General features: G+C 43.7%; 2 protein-coding genes across 14 annotated transcripts; one reads left to right on the top strand and one right to left on the bottom strand.

The window, feature by feature from the left end:
* The first annotated feature begins 1,317 nt into the window (after positions 1 to 1,317).
* Positions 1,318 to 5,473, top strand: BBIP1 (BBSome interacting protein 1). Of its 3 annotated transcripts, XR_008745439.1 has the most exons (4): positions 1,318 to 2,428; positions 2,509 to 2,705; positions 2,889 to 3,255; positions 5,066 to 5,473. XR_008745439.1 is itself a non-coding variant. In XM_055793750.1 (3 exons), exons 1-2 carry the CDS (start codon positions 2,383 to 2,385, stop codon positions 2,661 to 2,663), a joined length of 201 nt encoding a protein of 66 aa, XP_055649725.1. In that variant the 5' UTR covers positions 1,320 to 2,382; the 3' UTR covers positions 2,664 to 2,705; positions 5,087 to 5,473. The 3 variants fall into 3 exon arrangements, 2 of the variants coding, with proteins under 2 accessions (XP_055649725.1, XP_055649718.1); XM_055793750.1 differs by lacking the exon at positions 2,889 to 3,255 and having other exon boundaries at positions 1,320 to 2,428; positions 5,087 to 5,473; XM_055793743.1 differs by lacking the exon at positions 2,889 to 3,255 and having other exon boundaries at positions 1,330 to 2,428.
* On the bottom strand, positions 3,404 to 23,231 carry PDCD4 (programmed cell death 4). Of its 11 annotated transcripts, none has more exons than XM_027789268.2 (13): positions 23,138 to 23,231; positions 18,578 to 18,725; positions 17,305 to 17,403; positions 13,682 to 13,978; positions 13,015 to 13,109; positions 11,205 to 11,318; positions 10,702 to 10,923; positions 10,331 to 10,428; positions 8,711 to 8,825; positions 7,777 to 7,884; positions 6,602 to 6,712; positions 5,463 to 5,602; positions 3,404 to 4,133 (listed from the first exon to the last, which is right to left on the bottom strand). In XM_027789268.2, exons 3-13 carry the CDS (start codon positions 17,342 to 17,344, stop codon positions 4,073 to 4,075), a joined length of 1,401 nt encoding a protein of 466 aa, XP_027645069.1. In that variant the 5' UTR covers positions 17,345 to 17,403; positions 18,578 to 18,725; positions 23,138 to 23,231; the 3' UTR covers positions 3,404 to 4,072. The 11 variants fall into 11 exon arrangements, with proteins under 11 accessions (XP_027645069.1, XP_055649673.1, XP_055649679.1 ...); XM_055793698.1 differs by having other exon boundaries at positions 23,038 to 23,153; XM_055793704.1 differs by lacking the exon at positions 23,138 to 23,231 and adding an exon at positions 20,051 to 20,182.
* Positions 23,232 to 27,499: the final 4,268 nt, after the last annotated feature.

Raw genomic sequence — 27,499 nt, 5'->3', positions numbered from 1 at the left:
ACTGTGTTTTTCCCCCAGTGGACAGAGGTGTCTTAAAAGCAGACTCACTAGAGACTGTCAGAAACAATCTCCACAATCATGCCTGTCCCAGTGCTATCAGCTTTCTAGATAGGCTGCCAAGTTGGCATTTGACTAGCTAAGAAAATGGATTTAGCATACGATGCCAGATTCCACTTCTCAGTCAGTAAAATGCTCAAGTAACAAACTGAGTTGACCATTGTTTCTTATCACCAAGCAAACAAACTTCGTTGGCAGGAAAACTGCGTTTGGAAAGTGATTCCCTACATGACTGAGATGGGCTCTGGTTGCTAGAAATGCCAGTCCTCACATAATGCTGGAGTCCAGGTGGTCATCGGCACTATGAAGAACACTGTCAAAAAATCTAGCCTGCAATTTGATTTCAATGTCTTGCTTTTAGTTCATCTTCTGTTCCTCTGCAGGCCATATATGATACCACAGGAATAACCATCGGTTTCACAGCACAAGATTTTCAGTCGTAACTAGCTGTCTTTTATGTTCATTTTTAGCCACAGCCTTACCTAAGATGATGGATCAGCTTTTGCAAACAAACAACTACCAAATTACTGATCTGCAAATCACATGTACTATTTAAAATGCCCCGGTCTACAAACATCCAGTCTTCATAAATCGGTCCCTAGTACTTTCCCTTCTAATCAGTATGAAGTACTAACTGGCACACAGACCATCACACCAGACAAAAGAGCTTTTCCCATGGGAATCAGCGGGAACGCTTCTGTGCCCTTCAAACGGTAGAGAAGGACGTCCCAAGCAAGCACATCCATTGTATAGTCTCATCAATGCCAATCTTCTGACCTGAAAGTGGAACATGTGAATCACAACAAAATGGGCTCACTTCTGCACTGCCCCGGACCAAACCAGAAGTGTTGTCTTTGGCCGACTCCACAAAAGGCAGGAAGCAGGAGACCCGTGCCCAGCCCCTGCAGGGTCTCTGCTGGCCTCCAACCCAACCAGCAGGCAAGACTTCCAGCGAGGTGGAAGCCGGCTACCTGGGGGACCGTCAGTTTCCTACTCTAGGTTGCCTTAGAGGAAAAAGGAAATGGTTCTGGAACAATGCAGACAGAGGCTTTAAATAACTATCAGAGAGGTGCCGCTTACTGGAAGTTTTATCACAGGTCTCCCAGCAAACCTAAGCCTTGGATCCCTGAGCTGATGGGTCCACAGCGCGGTGCATGAGATATCAGAGGGAAGCACGCAGCCAGCTGCATTGAGGCAGAATGGAAAAGAACGATGAGCAAAAATTATTTTCTTCCTTGTTTTATTCATCCACACCCAGTCCCTATGCCGTAGCAAGCATCTCTATCTTAAAACCACTAAAGCCATTGCCACCACCCTAGGTGAGCAGGATTACGAGCCGGAACCGTCGATCCCCACGCGAAGGCCAAGGCAGACAACCTGTGTGGGGCACGCTGACAAGCTCATTAGCAAAATCTAAAATTACGCGTCCGGGATCGGGGCGGTGCTGGGGCATCGCGCAGGCACAGGGACACCCGCTGTGCCGTCCCCACCGAGCCGGGTCGCGGCGCGGCTTCGCGGCGGGGGGCCCAGCGGGAAGCGGCTGGAGGAGCCGGCAGCGCCCGGGGGGGACCTCGGGGGCACCGCCTGGTCAGGTTTGGCGACATTGAAGCCCTCAGCCTTTAGAAAGACACCGGCTTTACTGCTGTTTACATTTTCAACAGCGCCATGATTCGCATCGCGAACGCCGGCACGCTGCCTGAAAAACCGAATGGGAACGCGAACGCCCTGGCCAAGCCCGACTGCGGGACGGTGCCTGCGCGGGGGGTGTTGGTGGCTGAAACGCAAAAAAGCCGCAAAGCCTGAGTCCGGCGGGGCGGACGGCCGCGGCAGGCAGCGGCGCACGGCGGCCCCGCGCAGGGGAACGGCGCCGCCCCACCGCAGCGGGAAGCCGGGAGCAGCCGCTGGGGCCCGGGCCCGGGCCGGATCTGCGCGCCCCCACCGCAGCGAGCCCGGGCCGCGGCCGCCCCGCCGAGCGCCCGGCTGCCCGCTGCCCACGCAGGACGCAGCCGCGCCCGGCCCGGCGGCGGCTGGCGGGGAACCGGCTGGCAGGGAGCCCCGATCCCGCCCCGGCGCAGCCACCGCGGTTCCCGGCGCGCCCCGCGGCACGCCGTGGCCTGCAGCTCCCGGCACGGCTGTGGGCCGCCAGCCTCCCGGCGGACTACAGCTCCCGTCATGCAGTGTGGCAGCGGGGCCCGCACACCGCCGGTGCCGCCGCGCAGTGCAGGCCGGGAGCGGTAGTTTTGTCGGCGGGAGACGCGCCCTCCTCCTCAGCGAGGGGTCGCCGGTGCGGGCGGTGCCAGCGCTCACTGCCGCGCCGGAGCCGCCATGCCGGAGGGGAAGGCAGCGTTCCGGGAGGTGCTACCCAAGCAAGGTACCGGCGGCGAGCGCGCTCCGGCAGCCGGCCCGGCCGCGGCCCCGGCGCTGACGCTGGGCGCTTGTCTCCTCTCGCAGGGCAGCTGTCGGTGGAGGACACGGCCGGCATGGTGCTGTGCAAGCCCAAGGTGCTGCCCCTCAAGTCGGTGTCGCTGGAGAAGCTGGAGAAGCTGCAGCGGGCGGCGCTCGAGGCGGCGCGGCCGGAGGGGGCAGCGCCGCAGCCACAGCCCTAGCCGGTCCCGGGAGGGGCGGGGGCCCGGACCCGCAGCCCGGAGGTACCGCGATGTAACGGAGCTTTGCGGATTAACGGCCGGCTGAGAGCGCAGGAGCTGTTGCCGGGCTGGGGAGCGGGGGGAGGCGGGAGGCCCCCTCCCAGACCTTTTCCCTGGAGAGGTTCCACTTTGTCGCTTTCAAGGCGACGTTTTAAATAAATACGTCTTTTGGCTTGTCGAGTCCAGCAGGTGACAGAACCTCGGCCGGGCCCTTTCGGACAGCGGGGGGCGGCGAGTGACACCCCCCCACCGGCCCCAGTAACGGCTTACCAGGCTCTCTCGAGTGCTGCGGCGCTCCTCTCCCGGAGCACAGCGTGTTCCCGGCCCTGTCACGGCTATTCCCAGCATTGCTAAACACCTGAAATCTTAACATGAAACCGAGAAACACAAGGGAGCAGGAGAGGCTCCGCCGCGCTGCTTAAGAGAGTCTTAGATCCGCCTTGTTGTTGAGAAAGGGCTTGCCAAAGCTGCTCTGCATAGACAGCGTTCAAGACACCTCGGTGGCAGCCTGGATGCTCCTACGCAAGCCACTTGTTTTTCAAAAACATATTTGGTAAATACTTACCATGAGTTTAATTACTCAATGCTCTTCTGTTAAGTGCAGTACAAAAGGGTAGTGTTAGATGTACGGCTTAATTGCAGAGATTTAAACACAGTTAAATACCTTCTGTTTTACAAAAAAAGGAGGCAGAAAGGAGCGCTTCACAAAAAATATTTTTAATATGTTTTACCAGAACTTTTTGCTTTTCCAGTTACATAGAAAAAAAGACTAGTTTGGTACATGGGGGCTAAAACCAACCAGTGTTTTCCCCTGGAACAGATGAATTAATCTTATGACCCAACTCCCATTTTCTTGGGCTCTTCAGAACAAAGAAACAGCTATTTTTCCTCCCAAAGCACAGTATTTCAGCAGCAATGGAAATGGGATCACAGCAGCTTAACTTGACCCTTCTATAAAGCTTTGTATAAACCAGTGATTTTATGATGACAACACTGTCCTTGAAAGAAAGGGTGGCAGTCAGACATTGATGCAAACATGGAATGATCAGGTCATAAACATATGGCACTTAAAAAGATAGCTTATTTGAAGGCACCACCACAGCAGAGTGGCCAGTTGTTCTACTATATGCCCAAAGAAAGAAGTTTTCTTTCTGAAATTTATAAAACTACTTAAAAAAAAATGATTTGTACCCAAAACATGTGCTTTTAAAAAAATATGAACTGTTCTAAGCAACTCTTTAAAATTTTGGTATATTATATATGTGTATACATATATACATACACACACCAAAAAAGCATGTGTGTTTGTATATATATAGATATCTGTTTTCCCTTTTAACTTTTAAGGCTTCAGGAGTTGGTTCTCACGTTCAGTAGCTTTCTAGCTTAAGACGACCTCCATCTCCTTCACTCACAAAACGCTTTCTGCCCCTGTATGAAAGTAAAAAGTATCTTTTCAGTAATTCAGAGTAGCATTGCTCATTTTTTCTTATCTATCACTGAGAAGAATCCCTCGCTTCGGAGTCAAATACAAGGTGTGCAAGTTCAGCATAATTAGCCAACATTCTTGATCACTGATAAAATTGCTTAAAATCCATCTGAATCTTACATACATGTTTATTTGCAAGAAGCTTTTCAAAATTTGCATTGTCAAGTGCTTTCTACTTTGCTTACCTCTTCATGTTCACACTTGCAAAAGATGCTAGTCTGAAAGCCTAGGAATGGTGGGTTTCTACCCAAAACTGAAGCAAATAAGCCAAAAATGCCTCTCAATGTATTAATGGTAACAGTAGTACAATCAAGCTTTTGTTGCAGTGATGACTTTCAACCCTCCCACACCCCAAACCTGCAAAATATTTGCTACCAAGACACACAAACTCAATTTTAAGTCTAAAGTCCACAAATGGAGGCTGTTTTTGATAAAGACACATTTCAAAATCCAAATGTATTGCAAGCTGTTAAGACTATTTAAGAAGCCTAATGAAACACCCTAACCAGAAAAGATCTAATAAATAGTATTCCCAATGCATAAAATTGCAAATAATAGCTTTATTATCCTCTTTTAAAATTTACATGTATTCCTCACGGGAAGTGAAACTTATTAAATGTATTGTGACCAGTAAGGAGAGGACAAAACAGTGATTAGCTACAGTTCAAACAGCATTATCTATGCTGTGAATAAGTAAACTGTAACAAACCAAAAGCACTATACAAATCATGTGACAGATATGAAGGGATCAGGTGTGTGGAGTTTATTCTACATAAGTATCCTATCCCTTCTGACAAACATGAGAATTGGTTGCCTCATCTTAGAACTCTATTGATGCCATTTGGTATGTTTAAACCATTTTTTTTTTCCCCAGGGTTTTTTTCCCCCACTGTAGCTGAGTTTTTCACTGTCGCCTACACGGATCATTGTGACACCTGAATCCTCCATCTCAATACTGTAGTGATCTCTGCCAAGCAAACCAGCAAAACAGAGGAGTGGCAGGCCTTCGTCCTCCGGAGAGCATACAGGCAATGCTGCCTGCGACTCACTGGAGGCTTATTTTCCTCAATAATTTATTCCATCCTCCACATAACAGGTTTCACATCACTGCAGCTTCTTAATAAACTTTTTACCATTCCAACCCTCTGCTTCTCCATCCTCCGTAGTTTCCAGTTCTAATCTGTAATACCTCGGTCATAACATCCTGCTTTCTGTAACTTACAATTGGGACAAAAAGCAGTGCCCTCACCTATCTACAATAAAACAAGTACCTTGAAGGACAGAGGTCTCGCAGTGGTTTGGAGATTATTCCAGCCTGAAAGCACTCCTCGACAAACCTCTCAAGCACAGAATAGGAGTGTGGCACATCCAGGTTAATATCTGGGATTTCACAGTAAACTCGTTCATAGCCCTGCAATATAAGAATTCAAACAGTGATCTGGTTATTCTGTGATTTTATTACAAAATTTTTAAATACCCTTTTGCACTCAGAATTTGTTTTTCAATATAGTTTCATGTATACTATGGACAGCTTCAAGAAACCTAAAGCAGAGCAGCTGCAAGTCAGTGGAAAAGCAAGGTATAATGCCAGACAATACCAAACATAGTATTACACAACTACCCATCGGCATAAAAATACCACCTGAATTTTTAACTTCTCTAGAAGTCAGAAATCCAGACAGTACAGAATGTGTAAGTTAGCCTGGTTGCTATCACATGGGTAGTAACAAGGAAGATAAGTTAGTTTTTCTTCCATGTAAATAACAAGAGGTGGCCACAGGTCTCCACAACAGTTTATGCAGTAAGAGAAACACTGGTGACAACCAGAGATGACTTCAGCACTTCGTGTCAGCAGTACAGCTGGGTAAACTCTGACACAAGTCTTTGAGTGGTACCTAGTTTGCCCTGGGATAGAATGGCTGTCTTACATATTTATACCTAGAAACAAAGCCATGGATTATTCCAACTGTGTAAAATATTACCTTCTATATACTGTTCCAATTGACATTTGTAATTAAGTGGGTCCTTACTGTACTACTACAATTATGAATAACTACTGGATAAAAAGAAAAATTCTATTCAAGAAAAATGAAGCTATATTGCAGCATTTTAAATGATTGGTTTGAACCACGCAATTGCATAGAAGCACCTGGAAATCTCTGACGATTCGAATATTCTGCACCTCGCAGTTCTACAGAGAACTACCACTCAGAATTCATTTGTACTTCTGCCAGTTCATGACAGCTATCATACACGTATCAGTGACAGATTATTTGTAGGGGATACAGAATGACCACAGAGTTTTTTAAAAAGCGAGTCAGCAACAGACTACAAATAGTACTTAAAAGGAGGCAAAAACTATATAAATTTTGGAAGACCTTATCCAAAATTCTCTAAACGTCACACTTACTCTTTTCATTTGGTCCACAGTAATGACAGAAGACCTCCAGAGAGATTTCAACAAATCCAGTATCATTTTAAAGGTCTTTTCTCCAGTTGACTCCAAAACCATTACAACAGCCTAAGACAAATCATGCAAGTGTTGTTAACTAAAAGCAGTGGTTCAAGTACATATTGTGGAAGCATATGAGGTGCAAAAAGGAGTGAATGCGTTATTTATTACGCATTTTCTGGGGAGACAAGTCCATTTGTTATATGCATGCACAATTTCAAGGCATGACTATTGTTTGAAAAGAAAAACTGATTAAAATTTATTTGGATAAAGATAGAAAGTATGAAAAACCAGAAAGGACTAGACAGTGAAAAAACACTGCCTTTCTGGCTCTGGTTTGAGAGATACATGACTATATCCATATGGTTGCTGAGTACAGATGGCAATTAATTAATTTTGTATCTGCAATGTTAGAAGAACTTAGAAGTTTAAAGCCTACAAATCTGCACATCCCCCATCAACTAAAAGGATTCTGTTTGTCTATCATGAAGGAATTTTCTAAAAGGAGTCAATTTACTGAAAAGAAAATGTTGTAGATTGTGGGTGTTCAGCTTATTGGTAAACAACCATTTCCCGATCTGGCAGATAAAAAGAGTACAAGTGGGAACAAGTCTCCCAGATACAGCAGAGAACTTTCTCTCATGTAGTCTGGTTCTGAAATATCTCCAAGCTTTTACAAGTGTGCTAGATTGAACAATCCCACCCTGAAAAGGAAGCTCTATAACTTAACAAAAACAGGTAACACCCATTAGAATACCCAGATATCTGAAACTAAAAGAAAACAAACACCAAAACAAAGCATGGAGTTTTGCTGCTATTGCTCAGCAGAAAATAAACCGAGCTTTTCTTTTTCAAGAATCTGGAATAATCTGAATTCAGCTATTTAGCCAACAAACAAAAATTAACTCTGGATCTTCCCAGAGTTAGCAGCAGCTTACTTGTTGCATAATGTGTACACAAACAAGCACACAACCTTTAACTTTGCATGAAACTATGTTAGTTATTCAAATAACATCAGAACAAACACCTGAGCTTCAGATTCCAGTTGTATTATTTTGCATGCCCACATCAAATCAAAACCAAACCTGTTCGTATTACTGAAAATTATTAAAGGGACTCTGACTTCTCCTTACTTCATATACAAGTTCATGGTGAAAATGGGGTACTTCCAGTTCCTGAAGGCAACGTTCAGCTTCCAGTACATCTCCAGAAAGCAAATACTCTTTCAGCAACATGTCAATCTATTGAATTTTAAAACAAACATGAAGCCCAACACTAATTAGACATGAAATTTAAAAGCTGTCAACTGTTTTGATAATCTGCAATCAACCCAGCAGCAAGTTAGCTCCTGAAACTTGCTGCTAGTGTTTTTATAAATGTGATTAAATACAGACATTAATTACATTGAGACATTATCAGCAACCTGAAACACAATGTAAGCCAAATACCTATCCATAGTGTTAATACAGACACACAAGCACCGAAAACATTGCTTCGTAACATACATAGCACCATAAAAGGTTAATATGGGTATAATTAAGTTTATCTTCTCTCCTGAACTCCTCCTATCATCTGTTACACTCACAACCTAGAAATTATAACAGGACCTTTTCCTTCCAACCTGCCTACTTCACAGCATGGGTCTCTGAACATTCCTGCTTCTTCATCTCTCTTTTTTTCAGTTATTACTGTGCTTTTAATCAGTGATGCCGAAAAATAATAATAGTATATCTAGTTTAGCCAGTTTTATCTTGGCTCTTCTAATTACTTCACCATTTTATATTGTAAGCTCTTAAAAAGTTAATTGCTTAAAAGGTTTGCTTAAAGCAAAAATGAATGTATACTTGCAATGCGGAGTATTGTACTAGCACGTTCCCACCACTGACAAATACTACAAAAATCAAAAAACCAATCTACATCAGTTTTTAAAAACTACTTTGGACCCCAGAAGCAACACGCAAGACTTTTGCTACAGGATGTATGTATCTCTTCCTTCCAGCCCAAACAGGATAAGCTTAGACAAACAGTAAACCCTTCTCTCTCCAGAGTTTTGTAGAAGTCAGTTACCTCTTTAACAAGGTGTTTCACAGACTGCTGGCCACCTCCTGACCCCCACACATTGTCTATACGCTTTCCGCCCTTTGTCATACTCAGCAACACAGTAGCTCGGTCCAGTGCAGCTCTAGAAAGCAAAGTGTTTCAAAAAGTTACTACAGAACTTCAGTAAAAGGCATCTCTAACTTCCCACACTGCTATTCCTGTTTGGGCAAAGCGAGCAGATCCCTGAGAAGAGGTCAGGGTCAGCAACTCCATGGGGACACCTGGATGAAGAAGCCAGGAAGTAGCTCCCCACTTTCTCTTTCTGCTACCTTTACACATTTGGTTATACTATACTAAAGACAGCTAACAATCCTGTGATGGCAGCAGACCTGACCCGTCAATGGAAAACATGAAACATCCTCACAAGAGAGAATTTAGTATTTTCTTATGCAGAGATGGATTGTATCTGGGCTCCTCCAAGAATGCAGCTTGGCATGTGTATCTCAAAACAGGCATCAGTTGCTTCCAAACTGAAGAACAGCTTTTCTATTGAGATTTTATTTTCTGTTTGGGTCTAAAGAATTATGAAACCTTGAGAATTTAAGCCAAAACAGCACACAAATATGTAGTTGCAAAAAGACAGCATGAACTAGGGAAGCTTGCCAGTCCATTGAGAACTGAATGAAAAAGGAAGTAAGGTGACAAAAAAAAAATCCCAGATCCAGTTAAGCACCATCCAGCTAAAGAAGGAACAGTTATCCCGATTCTCATACTGGGGGCTAGCCAATAACAGTAACTATTCACCAAGATTTAACAAACAGAAAAGACTGGCCAAGAAATAGCAAAGGCAGCAAAGCATCCCAGATGTGCACTATGCAGGCTACAATCCTTCAAATCACAGGCCACAGTTGTATAACTGACAGACAATTTTCACAATTTGAACCCTCAAGTTAGGCAGCTAAACATTTCCCTTCCTCCTAGAAGTACCCAACTATATAATCATTACAAATGGAATGTTTAGAAGCTACAAGAGTTTAGCACCTCTCTATCAAGCCTTAAACATACACTTAATGGGGGAAAAAAATAATAAAACATGACTAGTTATTAAAATGTCCCTCTTTGCCAGACATTGCTCCTTCAAACTTCTCACCCTGACATGGAAAATAATTATACTTCTTGATGAATACAGCGTTACAGAGAAAGTTTGGGAAAGCACTGCACTAGCTTTATAAGGCAAACCAGTTAATCCCTTGTGTATTTCACAACATTTACAACAGCTGTCCTGATGCTATATTTACTCATTAATCACATTAAAGCTTCTTCTAAAGACAAAACCTTTTATAATCACTTCTTATTTCAGGTCATTTTATTTTCACCCTCACACATAAGCTGGACAACAAACCTGACAAACTGAGCTCAAATGTATTAATACATTTTTCAGGCATTTTCAGTCTTTCTCCTCTGACCTGAGTCATTCTGGATTTTATTGTTAGTTGCAAATTTTGTGGGTTTCTTTTTTATCATTTTAAATGAAAAAAATTAGAAGTTAGAGAATCACATGATTTATCCTTAAGTTCTAAATTCCTGGCCATCGTTTTTGGCACCTGGAATAAAAAACTGCAGCTATACAGAAAGCAAGAAAGTTACCGAGCTTGGACACAATCCACAGTGCCTTTGTAGCCATCTATGTAGGTACTGCTTAGAATCCCATCTCCAACAGCTCTAGCAATAAACTGGCCAACCAACTGCAACAAAACAAGCATTTTTAATTAAATGTGAATTTCAAAGTAGTTCTAAGTAGACTATTACACAATGTGCTTGGTTGTCAGATTTTATTCAAAGTAGCCATCTCAAAGTAAAAACAGCCTGGGAAATTGGCAGGGGGTTACAAACAGTAAGGCAATCCACTGATATTCTTCAAAATACAGAGTCTATTTCAGTTTACTGGATCAGGATTAGCCACAAAAGAAAAAGCTTTTTTTTTTTTTTTTTGCTAGCATAAAACTTTACATATATACCTGTGGTGCCCTGGGAGAATCCAACGCCAATTCAGGCAGTTCTTTAAGCAACCTATCAAACGATTTTTCCACATCAGTTTTGCTTACTACTGTCCCACAAAGGTCAGAGATAAGCTTAGATGTCATTTCCCGGTGACTAGCCTTCCCCTCTAATGCCAAGGAAACAGCCAGCACTGGCACACTGTATTTCATTTCACCAAGGTTTAAATTCTTCAGCATCTCCTACATAAGATTTGAAAAACAGAACAGATTAAGATTTCCTAATTTTAATTCTATAAATACATTTTATACAAATATATTACAAATATATAAATATTTATATGCATGTATTTATGTATTTGCATATAAGCTTCTGCTCATGTAACGAATATAACTGCTTAGGTATTCTTATTGCACATTTCTTGCCAACATCTCTATACGCTCATTTAAAACTAGCATTTGGATTCCCATGTATGCTACAGGTTGCCCTCTAAAATAAAGTAGTAAAAAGGCATGCAACATACCGAAACTTCATTAGTATCTCCGTGTTCAAAATACTCCTGTATGATTGGTGTTAAAGTTTTTTCAAATGCTCTTTCATCCAGAGGTAAAACTACTGTTTCATAGACACAGTTCTCCTATTTTAAAAGGCAACACAAGCAGATACCCTTTTGTAAATAGTAATGTCTCTTCTTACATCTTATGCAGTGCTAATAGCATCAAAATGCGTCTTCTAAATCCTTATTTCTTTAGTCTTGGTAGTCAGTATTCTGCCAGACAACGGATTATGTCTCTACCATTAAAATGTGGACAACACTGGCTAAGTGTCATGCTTTCTTATATTTTGAATTATAGCTGAATTCAACTGAAAGGCTGAATTTACTGTTGAACAATGGCAAACACTCCAATCTGTTCCAAGGATTCTGCTGATACCACATGAACCCAGAGATCAAATGCCTACGTACTGATGCGACAGCAACAGAAACCCCTGTCCCAGCCCAGCAGTTAGCTATGCCACAGCACAAGATTTAACTTCCAGCACCTCTCCCTGCAAGTGGCACTCCAGTCCCCAACAGCAAGCCTGCCTGGTTTTCCTCTTCCTTAGTGACTGCGGGACCAGACAGGCCATAGCACGTAAAATCAGAGAAGACATTTACAGAATATTTGTGAGCAAATATGTTCCCTAAGGGGAAAAAAGAATCACACAGCAACAGCCTCCTATATAACCTGGTCCTGCAGAGTTCTAGCACAACCAGATCTCCCTGCTGGAATTCAGTTCCCTACTCCTCGCAGACTACAGAAGTAACATTCAGAGCAATACTACAGGGCACAGAAATCCGAACAAAGAAGTTTTTCAACTAATGCTTTTTGGAAAGAAGCTTTCCATGATCAATAAGTATAGCAGAAGTCCAGAAGCCTAGTCATATCAGTCCCCATTTACAACCTTAGAAAAGCTAAGCATACAAAAGTTCCACAGAATATTCCTCTTCATTAAACTTTCCTTTATGCACTCAGTTTCATTTTTAATAGCTAGCTCTGTTAACGCGAAGCACTGAATTGCAGGGAAAAAAACTGATACTGGAAGAAGGTTTTGATATTCCCACATACCACTGTCTCAGCAGCTACAGCAAACAGCCTCTGCTCAAAGGACACCACCATCACTCTGCTTATGTTATACAGTATTTACTTATGGTCTCACAATTGTATTGATCTCAGAGACTTGGAAATCTGCATTGGTAATGTGTTCCCTTTCCTCAGTGATTTAATGTTATAAAGCACCCTTTGCCCAATGAGCTTTACCTCCCCACCCCACCAAGCACGGCTGTAAGATACAATCTTCCACAACATACTCAAAATACGCATAAACAAAATATCCAAGGCTATCGACTTTGCACTAGTTTGAAGCATTTATACTAAGTAGATACAAGACACTGGAAGGGTTGTGAATACAGGGAAGAGAAAAATCCATAAAGGATACCGTCCCCTACTAAACTCCTGACTTGATAAAGTCTGTGTTGTTTTTATCATGGTACCTGTTTGCAATATAGAGCAGCACTGCAACATTCTCCGCCATGGGAACCAGCAGTAAAGAACACACTTGGGAAAGGGGTCCTGCCTAGTCAGGCACAGAAATAGGGCTAAGATTACACTACGATACTTCCACACCAGTTGTCTCTAGCCAATAATCCGCTCTTGAACATAAAAATGAGCACTTAGTACAGCCAGACTGATATTCACATAACTGACAAGGTTAAACTTCTATTAGTATCAGCATCACAGCAATTGAAATCAATAAAGGAAATAAAACCCATCATGAAGAAATTATTTGCCTACCTGATCATCATCATAATTAGGATCCTTAATATCTACTTCTTCCACATCATACACTTGGCCTGGTGTTCCCCAGACTCCTTTACCACCCGCTCCACCTGGTAAAATATGGGGCAGTAAGTACGAACGCCAGTTCACAAAGAATACTTCCGAGTTCAACCCAACATTCTTTCACTTAAGGGTAATGTATCACTGCTTGTGCCCACCTCCTGATTCTAACAATATATGCTGAAAAAGGTGTGTTTGTGTGACGTGTTCCCACATTACCAACCAGTCCTTTCATCACTTTCCAGTAAGATACTAGAAGCAGTATGAAACTACACATGCATTACTGAAGGCTGAAACTGCACTTTCAAACATAACCATGCTTTAAGTTTGCATTAATAAGAGTCCTGTGAACCACCAACAGTTCAAATTCTTGTACTAATTTCCAAAGAAAACATATTTATCTTAAAGACAAAAGTTAATTGTTGATACACACAGGAAATTTTCTGACAAGAATGCCACATACTATGAGCTCCCATTGCCATCTACTATCCAACACAAAGAACCAAATGCCTGCACAGAGACTGTAGCTTATGAAAATGATTCCCAGTGGGGAAAAAAAAAAATATACTACGTTTTAGACAGAATCTTTATCATGCTACTCTCTGCACTAAGTTACACCAACCTTTCTTTGGTAGACCTCTTCCCTTTCCAGACCGGGATCGCCTGTCCAGGAGCTTCCCCTTGGGGCTCGTCGGTACACCACCAATCTTCAGCGTCTCTCCATTGTCACTAACAGAGTCTCCTCTCCCAGAATCTCTAGAAGAATTTTTCCTCAAGCGCCTCTTTGCTTTAGCATTTATTTTGGCTTCAGTAATTGAAGTTGCAGGAATCCAATTTCCATTGATTTCAGTCTTTTGTTCCCCAGAGACCCCATTTTCTTCATCACCGGAAAATGGAGCATCACTTAGATTCTCAAGTTCTTAAAAAGGAGACAGAGCAAAAAAATCTGTTATGAACAGTTTTATGTTAGAATACCAAAACACACTATATTTAAAAAGGATTACAACATTAAATAGAACTCTCATTTCCAACAGCATTAAGGCAAATGATGTTGTTTTTAAAATATGCCTACACATCACAGTAATAAGGAGTTCCTTATTCTCCTGCGCAGACCATCCACAATCTAAACAGAGCATATGTCGAGTTGGAAAGCAAATGAATAAACCATTTATAAACAGGTAAACCACAGAAAACCCCACCCTTGTTGAACAAAAACTATCAGAACTCTGCAGCATGTAAGATGTAAGCGCCTAGTTCTCACTCCACCCACACATCTCTTGATTTAGAAACAAACAAAACTGCCAATAAGTATATTCTCTAAGAACTCACTAACGTTAACAGACTAGTCACCGAAGTAAAATTAATTTCCTAAATCATCATGCAACATTCCCCTCATTCAAGGAATTTCAAACAAAGCTCACCAGCTGGAAAAGCAGTAATGCAGACTTAGAGGAATAAAAAAAACATCACTACTCTTACTTTTTGTTTTTAAACCTATGAAAAAAAAAGTCATTTAATACAAAGCCTGGGGAGTTCCATAACGAAGACTCATAGAAAAGTAGTCTTTTGAAACAATCTGATCTCTCTCTTCTCTATGGATTGCCCCTCACTGTAGCTTTGGTCAAGACTGTTTAAAAAACGGCCATGGTTTATTTCCCAGCACAATCATATATAATAGGAAATTAGCTTTGTTTCATACCCAACAAAAAACTCTCACAACTTAAGGATATATACTTAAGGATAGATACAGTCTCTGAACACTGAGAAGTTCAGTAACTTCACTCTTCCAGGTAGTTAATGCACATTTAAAACTTGGATCTAAAGTCTTTTATTTCACAATGTTAGGATGTCCTGCACTTGAGCCATACGGTTCGGTACCAGTAGAATGTTTTACTGGGAGCATTATAAGCAAACGCCTAAGTTCTTCTTCCCCTTCTTAATCAAGATTAAAAAAAGCACCTGCGGAACTATTTACAGTCCAGGTAGTACCCTGGGAGTCCTTGCAAATTGGAAAACACACAAAGGAACAGCCTCAGCTCTCTTGTTACAAAGCCCTTCTTTTCTTTAGGATTCAGTAAAGTCTCAAAGATACTACCCATAGCTCCAGCCTTAGGAAATGCAATGACGAGGCACACAGAAGCTGCTTTTCCAGCTGTGCCAAGCCTGCATTACAGAAAAGCTCACTGCCATAAACCCAGAATATGAAAAGTATTTAAAATTTTTATTTGAACTTAGCTGAATGTATTACTTCACCATTCCAATACACTCTAGTTAGCAATGTTCATTTGGCAATACTTCTCAGAACTGTATTTTTTCAATTCAAAACAGGTTCATGAAATACTGTTTTGAAAACAAAGTGCACTAGTAAAACATTTCCAACCTCAAAGTACTTACCCATATCAAAGAGGATACTACACTACAAAATGAAGAAAGCTTGATGCAAGTGCCACCTCCATGATCAAAGTAGTAGCATTTAGATACTAGTGTTCAGAAATGTGAATGTTATACTGAACAATAATGCAGCCATTCCAGTCTAAGCTTCATCTTTCCACTCGTTACTCCCACAAAAGCATTCCTTTTATGCTTGCAAGCTAAAAAAGTATGCATTGCGTCCAGAAAAAGATCCCCCACAACAAGCTTTCTCAGTTTGTCTAACATTTTAATAAAACAATGAGAGATTTGCATAAAGCTAGCAGAGGGGAAAAAAGAGCAAAACCAAACAGAACAGGTTTCCTTCCTCTCATTCCCCAAGGAGACCCCATCAGCACAACCAGCTCATCTCAGACAAACGAATTTAAATTCTTCACATCCACTCTCCCATGAATTTCTCTAATTTAGACCTTCGATGTGGCTGCCCAGGAACTACACTCTTTAATGACCACTTCTTTCTCAGTTTCCCAAGAAAATGGCCAACAATTAACGCAAGAGGCTACATCCAACCTCCTTACACAAACCTGATCTGAGGTTCAAGACTAAAGGAAATACTCCACAGGAAACATCCAACCCATACGACTTAATGTTTCTCACTGCGTTACTAAACTACGTTTTTATATAACACTATCCCTTCCAGCTGCAACCTTTCTCCATAATACTATAACCAGCTGGCCCTCCACTGTTACTTAGTTACTTAGGCTGAAAAAATAGGTTAAACAGACAGACATACTTGTTTTCAACTATTTTCTGAAATAATTTCATAAAAAATACGTAAGATGCAGATCTTCCTTTCAACTTCTCATTTTTACATCATGTAACATATACATACACATGTATAAGCAAAAACAGTGTTCTATAACTTTAAGCCTTTCCTTACTATGTATTAAAAAGTTAGCCAAATTTACCTTATTACCCTGCTATGAAGCCTAGCAGGCACACTTAAAACCTGTGCTTTCATGGTGCTACCTTAATTAACAAAGCAGTCAGCAACTACTTACCTACATACAAATTTCATTTGACCAAATTAGGTCAATTTAGGTATCTAGCAGTTTCCCACCTATTATCCAAATATAATTCTAAAATGATAAGAAGCAAGGTATCTTCTACATTAAACTAATGCTCGTTTAAGATGTAATACAGAGCATGTTGCCACTTTGCATTACATACCACCTTAACATATAAATTATTTTTTTCCAAAAAACGTTTAAAACCTACAAAAAATCTTTGGTATAAAATGGTCAGTGCTGATCATCACAGCCTTTCGGAAGACACAGAAAACAACATGAAACTGTATTAACTTGACTAAGCATCATAAACCACGTCTGTGATACAGACAAAATACTCAATTTCAGGGCAGTCTCTAACACACATTCAGTAATTTTTTCCCATGCCAGCCCACTTCCAGTCAAGCCTTTTATCATTTGTTTCCTCTAATTTTAAGCTAAATAGCTACATAAAACCACAATTTGTACCTCTTAAATGCACCTACACGTTTTACTTCTGAGCTCATTCTTTTCTTCACAGTAGCACTACTTGAAGTCAGATAATAAGGAGTCCAGAGTCACTATTATTTAGTAAGCTAAAGAAATATTAACTTCATGATTTTAACAAATTGAAATAAATATAATCAAGCAGGATACTATAATATATAATTGAAAGAACAATTCTGTAAATTTTTTATGGAAGATTTTTTTTTTAAAACCAGTACTGTTAAAAATTGACAGTAATACCATTTTTCTACAGAGAACACTAAGGTTAGCTAAGCAATTTTAAATTAAAAAAATCCAAACAAACTCTGAACATATTACTTACCTGTTGGAGTAACGTAAATGTGCTCCTTTTCTACTTCCATAGCTGCTTAACAGAACTGACTCCGAAATGTGTAAGTCTTAACGCTTTCTCCTCCAAGGCCTAAACAGAAATGGAGAAGCTTAGGGGAAGAAAAGCACTAGACCAAAACTTAAAGAAGTAAAAAAGCTGAAAAGGCTTCACTCACAAAATACAGTGCAAAAACAAGAGTGGGGGTGTGTGTGCATTAAATTATAATTAACTATCAGGAACCACCGAAAAGTTCCTGGGAAGGTAAATGCTGTAACATGAGACAGCACCACCCTCAAACACACATCTATCTGAGCCTTGATGTCTTAGCAGCTGTCAGTTCTCTTGCTTATAAAGGAAGAACCAGGATAAAAGCCGTTACTTTAAGGGTGAAAGGCCTGTGTATGCAGGGTTTGATAAAAGCCACCTCTATCAACTTAATATTGTCGTATTCTGCAAAGTGGTTATCTACATAAGCATTCAATATCAATGTTATAACTGCATCCACAAGAAAAATGTTCTTCAGGTGAACTACACTGATAAAATAGTACCAATTTATTGAGTTCAGACCAGCCCTTAGAATACAAGCTATTTTTTGTTCCTCCCCTCAGAGTCTTTACATTTTACTGTATGCGTACATACAGATGACAAGCTTTCACATTTGTGTTTCTGCACCCTCTAAACACTCCTTATAACCACCATCCAATCTGCAAGGGATAACGTTGAACATTTCTCTCTCCGTTACTCTTTCTCCCTCTTCCCAGTAGCTGCTATTCTACAAACCACCCATGTCGCTGTGAAAGAGATGGTATCACCCATCCTTCCTTTACGTACACAAAAAATTAAGCAGCCCCATATACTTTTTCGCCTGAGAGTTTCACAAACCATTCTGTATCTGTGAATATTACTGGTATTTGTGTCTGCTCCAAGAATTCAGCAGCTCTTTCCCCTTTCTCATCCTTTGCTGTCCTGAAAACAGCTTACCGTTGAGCAGCAAGATTGTGACACTAAACGACAGCACTCCCTTCCCCTTTTCTTCTCTTTCCTTGGTTTCCCCTCTTATGCCCGCTTGCCTACCACAGACCATTAACGGCAAATGATTCATTACAGACCGTTGGCAATAAAGAAACTCTGGTTTAGGGCACAGTATCAAGCTGTCATGATCTTGCATTTCCTAATCTCAACTCAAACAGTTAACAGCTTTGTGTAATACGAAGTCTTTCCCACCCCATGTAATTTTTTTAGAAAAACATTTTTTCAGAGTTACCTCAATTACTCATTCAGGAGTTCTCAAGTATTCCCAGTCACTGTTGGTTGAGAGATTTTTTTGTATAGATCTCAGTCTAAACTGAGCAAACTACCTTGTAATAACAGTTTTAGTCTTCCTAGTGGAACGTTCCATCAGTTGTCCACCTCTTTGAGAAAGAAGACAAAGGACAAAACCTATATTAAATAACAATCATGACTTTCAGCATTTGTAATCAAGTCCCAGATGTCAAGGGGAGAAATACTTTTTCCATACAGGACCCTAGTTAAAACTATAGTTAGTTTCACCTATTGCCACATAATAAATAACAACACAATTTATATGCTGTCTTTTTGAGATTCAGCACCCTGCTTTCTTCCTAACAAGGGTGATGGAATAGCTGAGCTTTACAATGCATCTTTTCATACTGATCAGGAGACATACTCTCAGTTAAGCAACGCACCCTCTCATCCACTCAAGCCAACAGATCTGCTGGAGCTTCAGGTATTTATCACTGTATATATATTAAAAAAAAAAAAATACTTTATATTTTACAGAGTTATACTACCCAGTACTATCAATCAACTACAGAACACAATTTGAAAACCTGCATTAAAAACATCAGAATAAATAACTTCAAAATTTTACATCAGAGGAGATAAGGGAACACAATGGACAAGTAAACGTAAGCATCTGCAAAACAAGAATGCTGCAAGAGATCTTAAGAATAATCAGTGATACAAATGGTACTTTTAAGGTAGTTCAGCAGACGAGGGTATTTCCCAAGTCACTGAAAACCACCAATAACATATGCTCAGCTCTCTGCACTCACCACCACCACATGTACTTTATCTAAATAGGCAATTCCACCCCAACAGGCCAGTAGCAGCAAATTAACGTTTAGGAACCACGCAAACTGCAGAAAAACACTTCCAAAACTTATCAAGACCTTACGTCTATGCAAAACATCCCTGAGGAACTTCCACACAAGCTTACACGATTTTTCTCCCTAACTTTCGGCGAACGCTCCCCACCACCAAGCCCCTGAAGGCATGCTCCCCACCACCAAGCCCCTGAAGACATGCAAACACCAGCTGCTGCTCTGCAGCCACACGCAAGAACAAGCAGGTAAGGTTTAACTACCCTTACACAACTCGTGCCGCTGGAAGAAATCAGCGGCGGAGCAAGCCCGGCCCTTGAGGGGAGCCGTGCCCGAGGGCTGCAGGCCGGCGGGAGCACGGCGGGGCAGGACCCTGACGCCGCACGCTGGCACAGGCCCGGCAGCCCCTGACTCGGCCCAGCTGCGGCCGCGGAGCACCCGCACCTCACGGGACGGCGGCGGGGCCTCCCTGCGCAGCCCTGCCCGGCTGCCACGGGCGAGGGACCGGCCTCGGCGGCACGGCGGGAGCGAGGCGGCCTGCCCAGGGGGCCAGGAATCACTCAGGGCCAGCAGCTCCTCAGCGATCGCCCCGCGGCCAGGCCACCCCCACGCACCCTGCAGGGCCGCCGCGCCCGCACGGAGGAGGCCGGGCCGGGCCGCCCAGCCCTCACACAGCGCCCGCCGGACCGTTACCGGCCGCCCGCCTCCCCGGCCGCGCCGCTCCCGCCGCCCGGCCCCGCCCCCTCGGCCGCGCGCGCCCCGGCGTGCTTGTTTTTGTTTTCTTCCCCCCAGCGACACGGCCGCCAGCGGCGCCGGGGATTGGCTGGCTCCCGCACGCCGCCGCAGCCAATCGGCAGGCCGGGATGCCCGTGGGTGGGGACGGGAGGGTGCTCAGCCCTCAGAAAGGGGGGGCGTAGAGGGGGAGGGCGCGAAGCTTTCTGGGGCGCGTCGGCGGGGAGGCAGCGGGAGGGAGCTATTGGCGTGGCGTGGCGAGGCGTGGCGTGGCGAGGCGAGGCGGTCGGGCGGCCCGGGAGGACCCGTTCCGGTGTGCAGCGGCAGCTGGCATGGCATGGCATGGCACGGCGCGGCACGGCACGCGGCACGGCACGGCCGGCTCTACACCGCCACCAGCGCCGCGTCACAAGGGGACGCGAGGGGAACGCCTCGGTGCGTGAGGGCGTCCGAGAGACTCCACCATGCTGCCGCCTGGCTCCCACCTGCTCAAGCCCTGGCCTGCAGGCCCTCTGGCGCGTACCCGCTTGGGATGTCTGGCCTGGTGGTTAAAATAAAGCCGGGTTACCCTGCCTGTGCAGGTGCGGGGCGTCCTCTGCAGCTATCGCACACACACCAGACCTGCAGCTTCCATTTCCCTGTCTTAACATACCCCAGTCCACTCACAAAAGCTTACCAGGTCACCATCTCCTGACCTACCAACGTTTGAGGCGAGCATTATGGTGAGAGAGCAATAAGTTTGACAGTTGTTTACGTTCGATCTGAAACGCCAGATCCCAAGGACTGGGGGGACAGTTGCACCCAGAGACCATGTAGGGGACGGGCAAGCGTTTGCAGGCCTGCTGACAGAACCCGGCCAAGGAGAGGAGAGCCCTGCATGCACCAGTACCACAGGCAGCCATGGAAACCTGGGCAGCTCTGCCTAACTCTTCTTCCAACATTGTGTCTTCCTCCTCTGATCAGAAATTTTAAAATGTGTTTGGTTTTTTTTTTCTTGAAGCAAACCCATCAGAAAAATAATGTACTACCTCTTTGTGTTGCCCCCAGCTAACATGGGGATTTCAGACATTTTGCTCCCTCCTCATATAAGACCCCTCTACCTTCTCTTCAGCGCTGGGTGTTACAGGACAGAGGTTTAGGCAGAGGAACTGGAAAACACCACAACTGCCTCAGAGCTGGCACACAGGATTCCTACTGTTCAGGCCATCCCACAGGTTAAAAAGGTGCTGCAGCCACCTTCTCCACTGCTGAAACTCTTCAACACAGTGCAGGTTTAGGACTGACAACTAAACCATGCATATCCATCCACAATCTCTCAAACTTTCTACTTTATTTTAGTTTACAGTTACCCTGTTTATTGCATACCCACTGCCTGAGGCCAGACTCCTAATTAGAGATGATAGTCTTTCATTGTCATGTATTTTGCTTCCATTCACACTCTCTCCTAAAAACTCAGCTAACCCTTTGTTTTCTCTCTATAATTTGTCACTCCAAGAGCCCATGTCCAGTGGTACGGCAGAAGCAAATACAGATCCCTTCTGCTTTAGTACTTTTGATCGCAGGATTTTGCCAGCAAAAGGACCCTCCCTCAGTTAATAGATTATGACTTAACTTTTGCAGTGGTTTTACATATTTTTCCAGTATAATTCTACTTCAAATCAGTGTTCTTTTGACTGAAATAAGAGCCAAGCTTTTCTTGTGTAAGAGCCTCTGAATTAATTTACTGGCCCAGCTCTGCATGAATCATCTAGGTTTAAGAATTAAAACAATAGTGTCTGTTAAAAGAATGTGCAGCACGATTGCTGTAGTTTTAATGATAAATACTTGACCAATTGGACAAATGACAGAAAGAACATCTTGTTCAGGAAGACACTAAGTTGCAGACATTTTCAAGTCAGGACAGTTCAGCATGCTCACACAGGACTTTTTTCATGTGCAACCCAGAGGCAGCCTCAAAAGATGTTGTTTCCCCATCAATCAAAAAATAATTTCTAGTTTGCTCTTTGCACCTCCACTGCCTAGTATGTACCAAGCAAAACACTACAATGTCATCACCGAGATTTGGAAAATAAATTCTAACTATTAACACAGATTATTCAGCTTCCCCTGCAAGACAGAAGAGGGGCTTTAAAGTGATTTTTCAGTGAAGAGGAAAGAGGTGGCAGAGAAACTGAAACAGTAACCAGCACCTGCACGAGAGAAGATGCCACAAAATACTGCATCGCTGCATCGTGCCAATTACAGAATTTAAAGCACTGTGGAAAATGCCTAGAGGATTTTCTGGTAAAATTTAGGACTGTATCACTTCCAAAAGGCCCAAAAGCTGGGTGAGTAATCACAAGAAGATGAAACCCCCTGAACCATCCAGCACACCTCCAGACAAAAAATGGTGTGATTTTTCTTTCTTCTGCTGAATGACTTTATTAGCAGCTGGGTTATCAATCACTGAAAATCTCATTTAGATTTAACTGCACATACTTTCTGATTTCTAAAACACTGTAACCTGAAAAAGGGCTGATGTGCATGAAAGATTATTCGTATTTTTCCATTGTATCAACCGGTCTGCTAAAAGGTATCGCCTCTTTTTGCCTTTCTAACCTCTAAACCGCCTGCAATATTTACAAGACAGCTGATCACATGCTAATCTCTGAGCTGTAGAGACCTGCTTACTCCCTCCCAGCCTCCGTCCCCTAGCCGTATCAACAGCAAAAATACCACCAAAATCCCCATAAAAACAACACAGCATTCCCTCTCCCACAGAAGAAAACCCCCTCTTTCGACCCACTTCTGGCCAGTTGGCAGCTCGAGGCAACCTGCACGGGCTGCGCAGCTCAGCGTCCGCGCCCCGACACCTGTGTCCCAGGGTTACCTGCACCCCGGACCTCCGCCACGCCGACCCACACCAAGCAGGGACCCACCGGCAGCTACCAGACCCTTCCTGCGCTTCCACCCCTAACGCCGCTGATCACCTGGAGCAAAATGTTTGCACAGGGACGAGCAGGTCACTTTCTAGCTGCCTTCCTTCCTTAGAGCCTGCTGGGTTGTTTTCAAACTCTCCCCTCCCTTTCTCACATGCTGGCCAAACCCTCCCGTAACACCCAGGGGAGGAATCCATTGGCTGAAGTTCCCCAAAACGTGTGGAGCAGCCCTTCCCCCCACACAGTGTCTAGTGCACAATAGACACCACGAGTCTCAGGACTGCCCTAGCCACTTGGCTGCTGGTCTTTGCTTTTCATCAAGGTTTATCTGAGCTGTAAGCTGGGGTGACTTGTGTGGGTCATCCAACCTCCAGCACCAGAGATAGCAGTGGAAAGCAGAGAGAAGTTGTGTTGGGTTAGAAACATTGCAGAGCATTTTCGTTGTGCTCCCCGCTGCGGATTTTTCAAAGTTTTACTTCCTGTTTTAAATATTTTCGATAGGCAGCATCTGTGCTCCTGACACCTCAGCCGTGCTGTTTGATTACAATCAAGTCTGTTACTGTGTCACTTGGAATCTAGATTTCCACACATAATGCAGACAGCAAAAATGTATCGTATCTGTTAAATCAGTCTGCTCTGTTCAGTTGCCTGTCTCTTGGCCTTCTGCTTTCTTTTCCTTCAGCCTGCTTTTACTTTTGCATCTTCTGCAAAGGTGCCTTCATAAAATGAACTGCAAGCACAGCAATCCCATTCTTCATCAGGCAGCGTCAGCGCCAGGTTGAAAGGATACTAAAACACGCCTCTGCTTTTTTTAATGCTCAGTAATTGGAGTTCTTTTTGAACATCCTCCTGCAACTCCGACCTTGAGGTGGGAAAAGGGCTGCGCTGCAGACCTGCGTGTGCAGCGTCCGTTGAGGCTGGGCACCCCGGGAGGTGGAGGGGGATTGTCTTGCATTTGCCTGAGCATGGAAACTGGTGTCGCCCACTGCAATGGCTTTGGATAAACACTTTCCCAAACCACAGCTTGCCTTGTCTCTGTTGTGGCTTTCCAGGACTTGCCCCTCACATTGCAAAAAAAGCCTTCCCTCTTCACATTTCTGAGTACGCCCTCCTGGCAGAAGCATTAGAATTGGGTTTGCTTTGTAAAACTGTTCCAGGCATGTCTCTTCTATGCTGCAGTTGTCATCTGTTCATTCTTGCCTTAACAAAATGCAATCACGCATCTGAAAAGATGCTTTACTGGAAAGGGCTGAACTTGTGAAATGTGCAGAAGAATGATAGTACTTGATTTAAGAGTTCCACACAGGGAGTTCATTTAAAAGCTAACAACCAGAAACATGGAATACCGCCTTTACCTCAGAATAATTGTCTTTTTTTACTGGTTTACTGTGGGAGAAAATCTTAGCGAGCCATTGATTAAAACAAAGTGTGTTACTGCCTTGTAATTATTATTTGACAAGCTGAGGTCCTGTGATTAATAAATCATGTGCCTGCTTTATGTCTGTGTATAATCACATGCTCCATATTTATATTGACAGAGGGTTACAGAATATTTACTTTTGTGCATAGGACTGGCAGGAACTTCTGTGCTACTAGTTCTGCTATCACAGGCACCATGTGATATAATCCTTTTCATAAACTTATCAAGTTCCGTCCTCAAAGCAATTTAGTATTTTGCATGCACAACTGCAGTGGGGAGGCTATTACAGAACCACGTTGTCAAATGGCTAGTAAAGATCTTCTAACCAAAATGTTTGATGCCTCTTTTTGATCATTTACTCTGTAAAAGCACTGATCCTTAGCACCATCATCATACCTTCCTGGGAGTATTTACACAGAGAAATCCTCCTGCTCTCAGCATTCACTTTGCAAAATGAAGGGATATAGCCTCTCCTCGAGCACACCCCAGCTGTCACTGCAACCTGGGCTGCACCTTTTCTGCTGCCTTCCAGGACTGCATTTCTCACTCCATGTTTCCACTGTGTTGGCAAGTCAGTTATTCGGTGATCCAAGTGTGAGCTGCCAGCTAGCTTGTAGGAAAGGGTTTGGTCATTTGTGCCTATGACCACCACTTTCAGCTGCTGACTACTTTTTTCTGTGTCCTATCTCAAACCTCCTTTGTCCTGAGGTTGATTCCTATTTTCTGTCATCAGCAATTTCACCGGTTCTCCACTAACATTAGTGCCAAGCTCATTTACAAAAGCACTTTGCCAGATCTCCAGGAGTGATGTTTAACACTCCCTTGGTAACTGCCCTCCAGCCTGACAGCCGTGTGCTGCTCTCACAGCAGGTCTTTATGGGGTTTATACCTTGTGCTAAATCACTTCTCCCTTTTCTGAAGAACTTTCTACATGGCACCCTACGAAATGTGCAATTTGAGTCCAGATAGGCGAGATCCACCTCATTTCCTTCACTAAGCAAATGGCTTGCAGCTTGCCTTGCTCAAGAAAGATAAATGGGCTTGATAAACTCATTTAATCTCATGCCATTTGCCTCCCTCTCTTTTGCTAGCCTTTCCTTCACCATTTTTTCTGAAGCTTTCCATACACTATTAAGCTGAAACCTTCATGCCTGTTCTTGTCCAGGTCGGTTCACTTCTTCTGTACAGGCTCACTGTGCTCCTGTCCCTGACTGAGGGACCTGTTAAAGACATCTGGCCAGTTCTTCCAGAGCTCTGGCATGTGGATTAGCCCGTTCCTCTGCCTCCAGTGCACCAAGGAGCCCTGAGAGTTGCTTCTCTCCTGGCTGTGGACATTTCCATACCCCCGTCCTATAATCCTTCTCATCTGCAGCCACATGATTAACATCCTCAGTGAAAGTTAAGGCAAATTACAAGTTCGGGTTTTGCACATAGCTAATACACATTAACCTCTATCCCATGTAATCTCTCTTTTTCCTTCCCTGTTTTCTTCAGCTGTATGCAACCAGGAAAAATGTTTCCCCATTTTTATGAATATCCTTTAAAAGACAAAACTCTGACTCACTTTTGAGAGATAGCTTTTGTACCCGATCAGCTATTTTGCTTTTTAAAGTGATTCCTTGTAATGACTGCTCATTCTCAGTATCATTTCTGAGATTCATTTCTGAAATTCATTCAGGTGCAGCCTCTGTCTTCAAGTTTTTCCCATTGCCTGTGTTTTATCCCCAGTGAAATTATGCTTAATTAACTAGAATTTTATCCCCGGTCCTGGAGTCTCATCGCAGTGAAGTTTAGACATGTAAATCCCCAGCTCCTAAGGAAAGCTGACTATATGGATTAGTTCCTGTTATTTATTTAAATACACCCCTTGGAAGTCTGAAGCTGTATCAGTCATGCCTGCCTTGATCATAGGGATATAATATTCCAAGCGAGGTACTGTTCATCATTAAAAAACCTGAAGCATCTCAAGTCTCCCAGAAAAAAATTTACTAAAGTGGATTTTCCTGATATTTCTAGGGTAGAAATAAGGAACACAGTGGAAGAGCGTAAGCAGATTAGCTGCTCTTTTAAGAAATATTTTTTTTTCGTTAAAAATATAACTGTGCAAGTCACCTTTTGTGGTAAACATCAAAAAGGTGTTTTACCCCAGTAGGACCAAGAGATTCAGTCAAGGTCTTCTCCTGGCCAGTGAGGTCTCAAAGTCTACCTGCCTCTCTTCACCCTGTTTCACATCTGCTTTTTTTCTCTGTCTCTCTCCTCTCACTCTTCCTCTTCATTCCCTCTTTCTGGCTTTCCTCCCTGCTGATGCACTGTCCCGAAGTCCTAGCACTGAACTGAAGTCAGAGAAGTGTCGGTCTACAAGGGCTTGATATTTTCAGGTCTCTTGCTGCAAGGCATGGAAGGTTGGCACACAGTGCATCCTGCAGCACAGCCGGCTGAGCCTGAGCCAGCCAAAGAGCGTAACATCTTAGAAATGTATTTCTGATCTCCTGGCGGGTATCTGCACGTATATCTAGGCTACTTGGCAGGCTTGGACCACCTGGTCTGGAGGGAGTCAGTGCTGCCACACCTTCATTGTAGCCAGAGCTTGACCAGTGGGAGAGTAGCAGCCTAGCTGCAGTGCTGATATGAGCAAAACCACCTCTGGTCCTCACCAGTTCTTGCATAGCATGTTCTAGGGTATCCAGGTTGAAGCGTCTCTAGAAATGTCCCCCGTAAAGGAAGGTCCTCGCAGTTTTCCTGTGGGCATACGGCCAGCAGGATGTAGGGAGCGTGCCGGAGATGGGGGCTGCAGTGGAGATGCTCAGCCCAGGGGCACACCACACCGCACCTTGCTCCCCCTCCCAGGCCCTCCATGTTGCTGCTGCTGTGGACTCGGCCACACTGTGCAGTGGCAAGCTGGGCTGCAGCCTCAGGCACGGCAGGTCCCACACAGCACCTCTGCAGTGTGCAGGGTGCGCCGGGGGGAAGGAGCAGGGCTTGGGAGCGGTGCG

The sequence above is a fragment of the Falco peregrinus genome, chromosome 1 (assembly GCF_023634155.1).
Source record: "Falco peregrinus isolate bFalPer1 chromosome 1, bFalPer1.pri, whole genome shotgun sequence".
Lineage (NCBI taxonomy): Eukaryota > Metazoa > Chordata > Aves > Falconiformes > Falconidae > Falco > Falco peregrinus.
The sequence above is the reverse complement of the archived record's forward strand: the minus strand, read 5'-3'. Positions and strand labels throughout refer to the sequence as shown.

Bases quoted from the DNA above. Each gene is read 5' to 3' on its own strand.
- BBIP1 (XM_055793750.1), top strand. From the start codon at position 2,383: ATGCCGGAGGGGAAGGCAGCGTTCCGGGAGGTGCTACCCAAGCAAG. The intron at 2,429-2,508 runs GTACCGGCGGCG...CTCCTCTCGCAG, and splicing joins GGAGGTGCTACCCAAGCAAG to GGCAGCTGTCGGTGGAGGAC.
- PDCD4 (XM_027789268.2), bottom strand. From the start codon at position 17,344: ATGGAAGTAGAAAAGGAGCACATTTACGTTACTCCAACAG. The intron at 13,110-13,681 runs GTTGGTGTAACT...ATATTTTACCAG, and splicing joins AAGAGGTCTACCAAAGAAAG to GTGGAGCGGGTGGTAAAGGA. The intron at 4,134-5,462 runs GTACTTGTTTTA...ACTTTCATACAG, and splicing joins CGAGACCTCTGTCCTTCAAG to GGGCAGAAAGCGTTTTGTGA.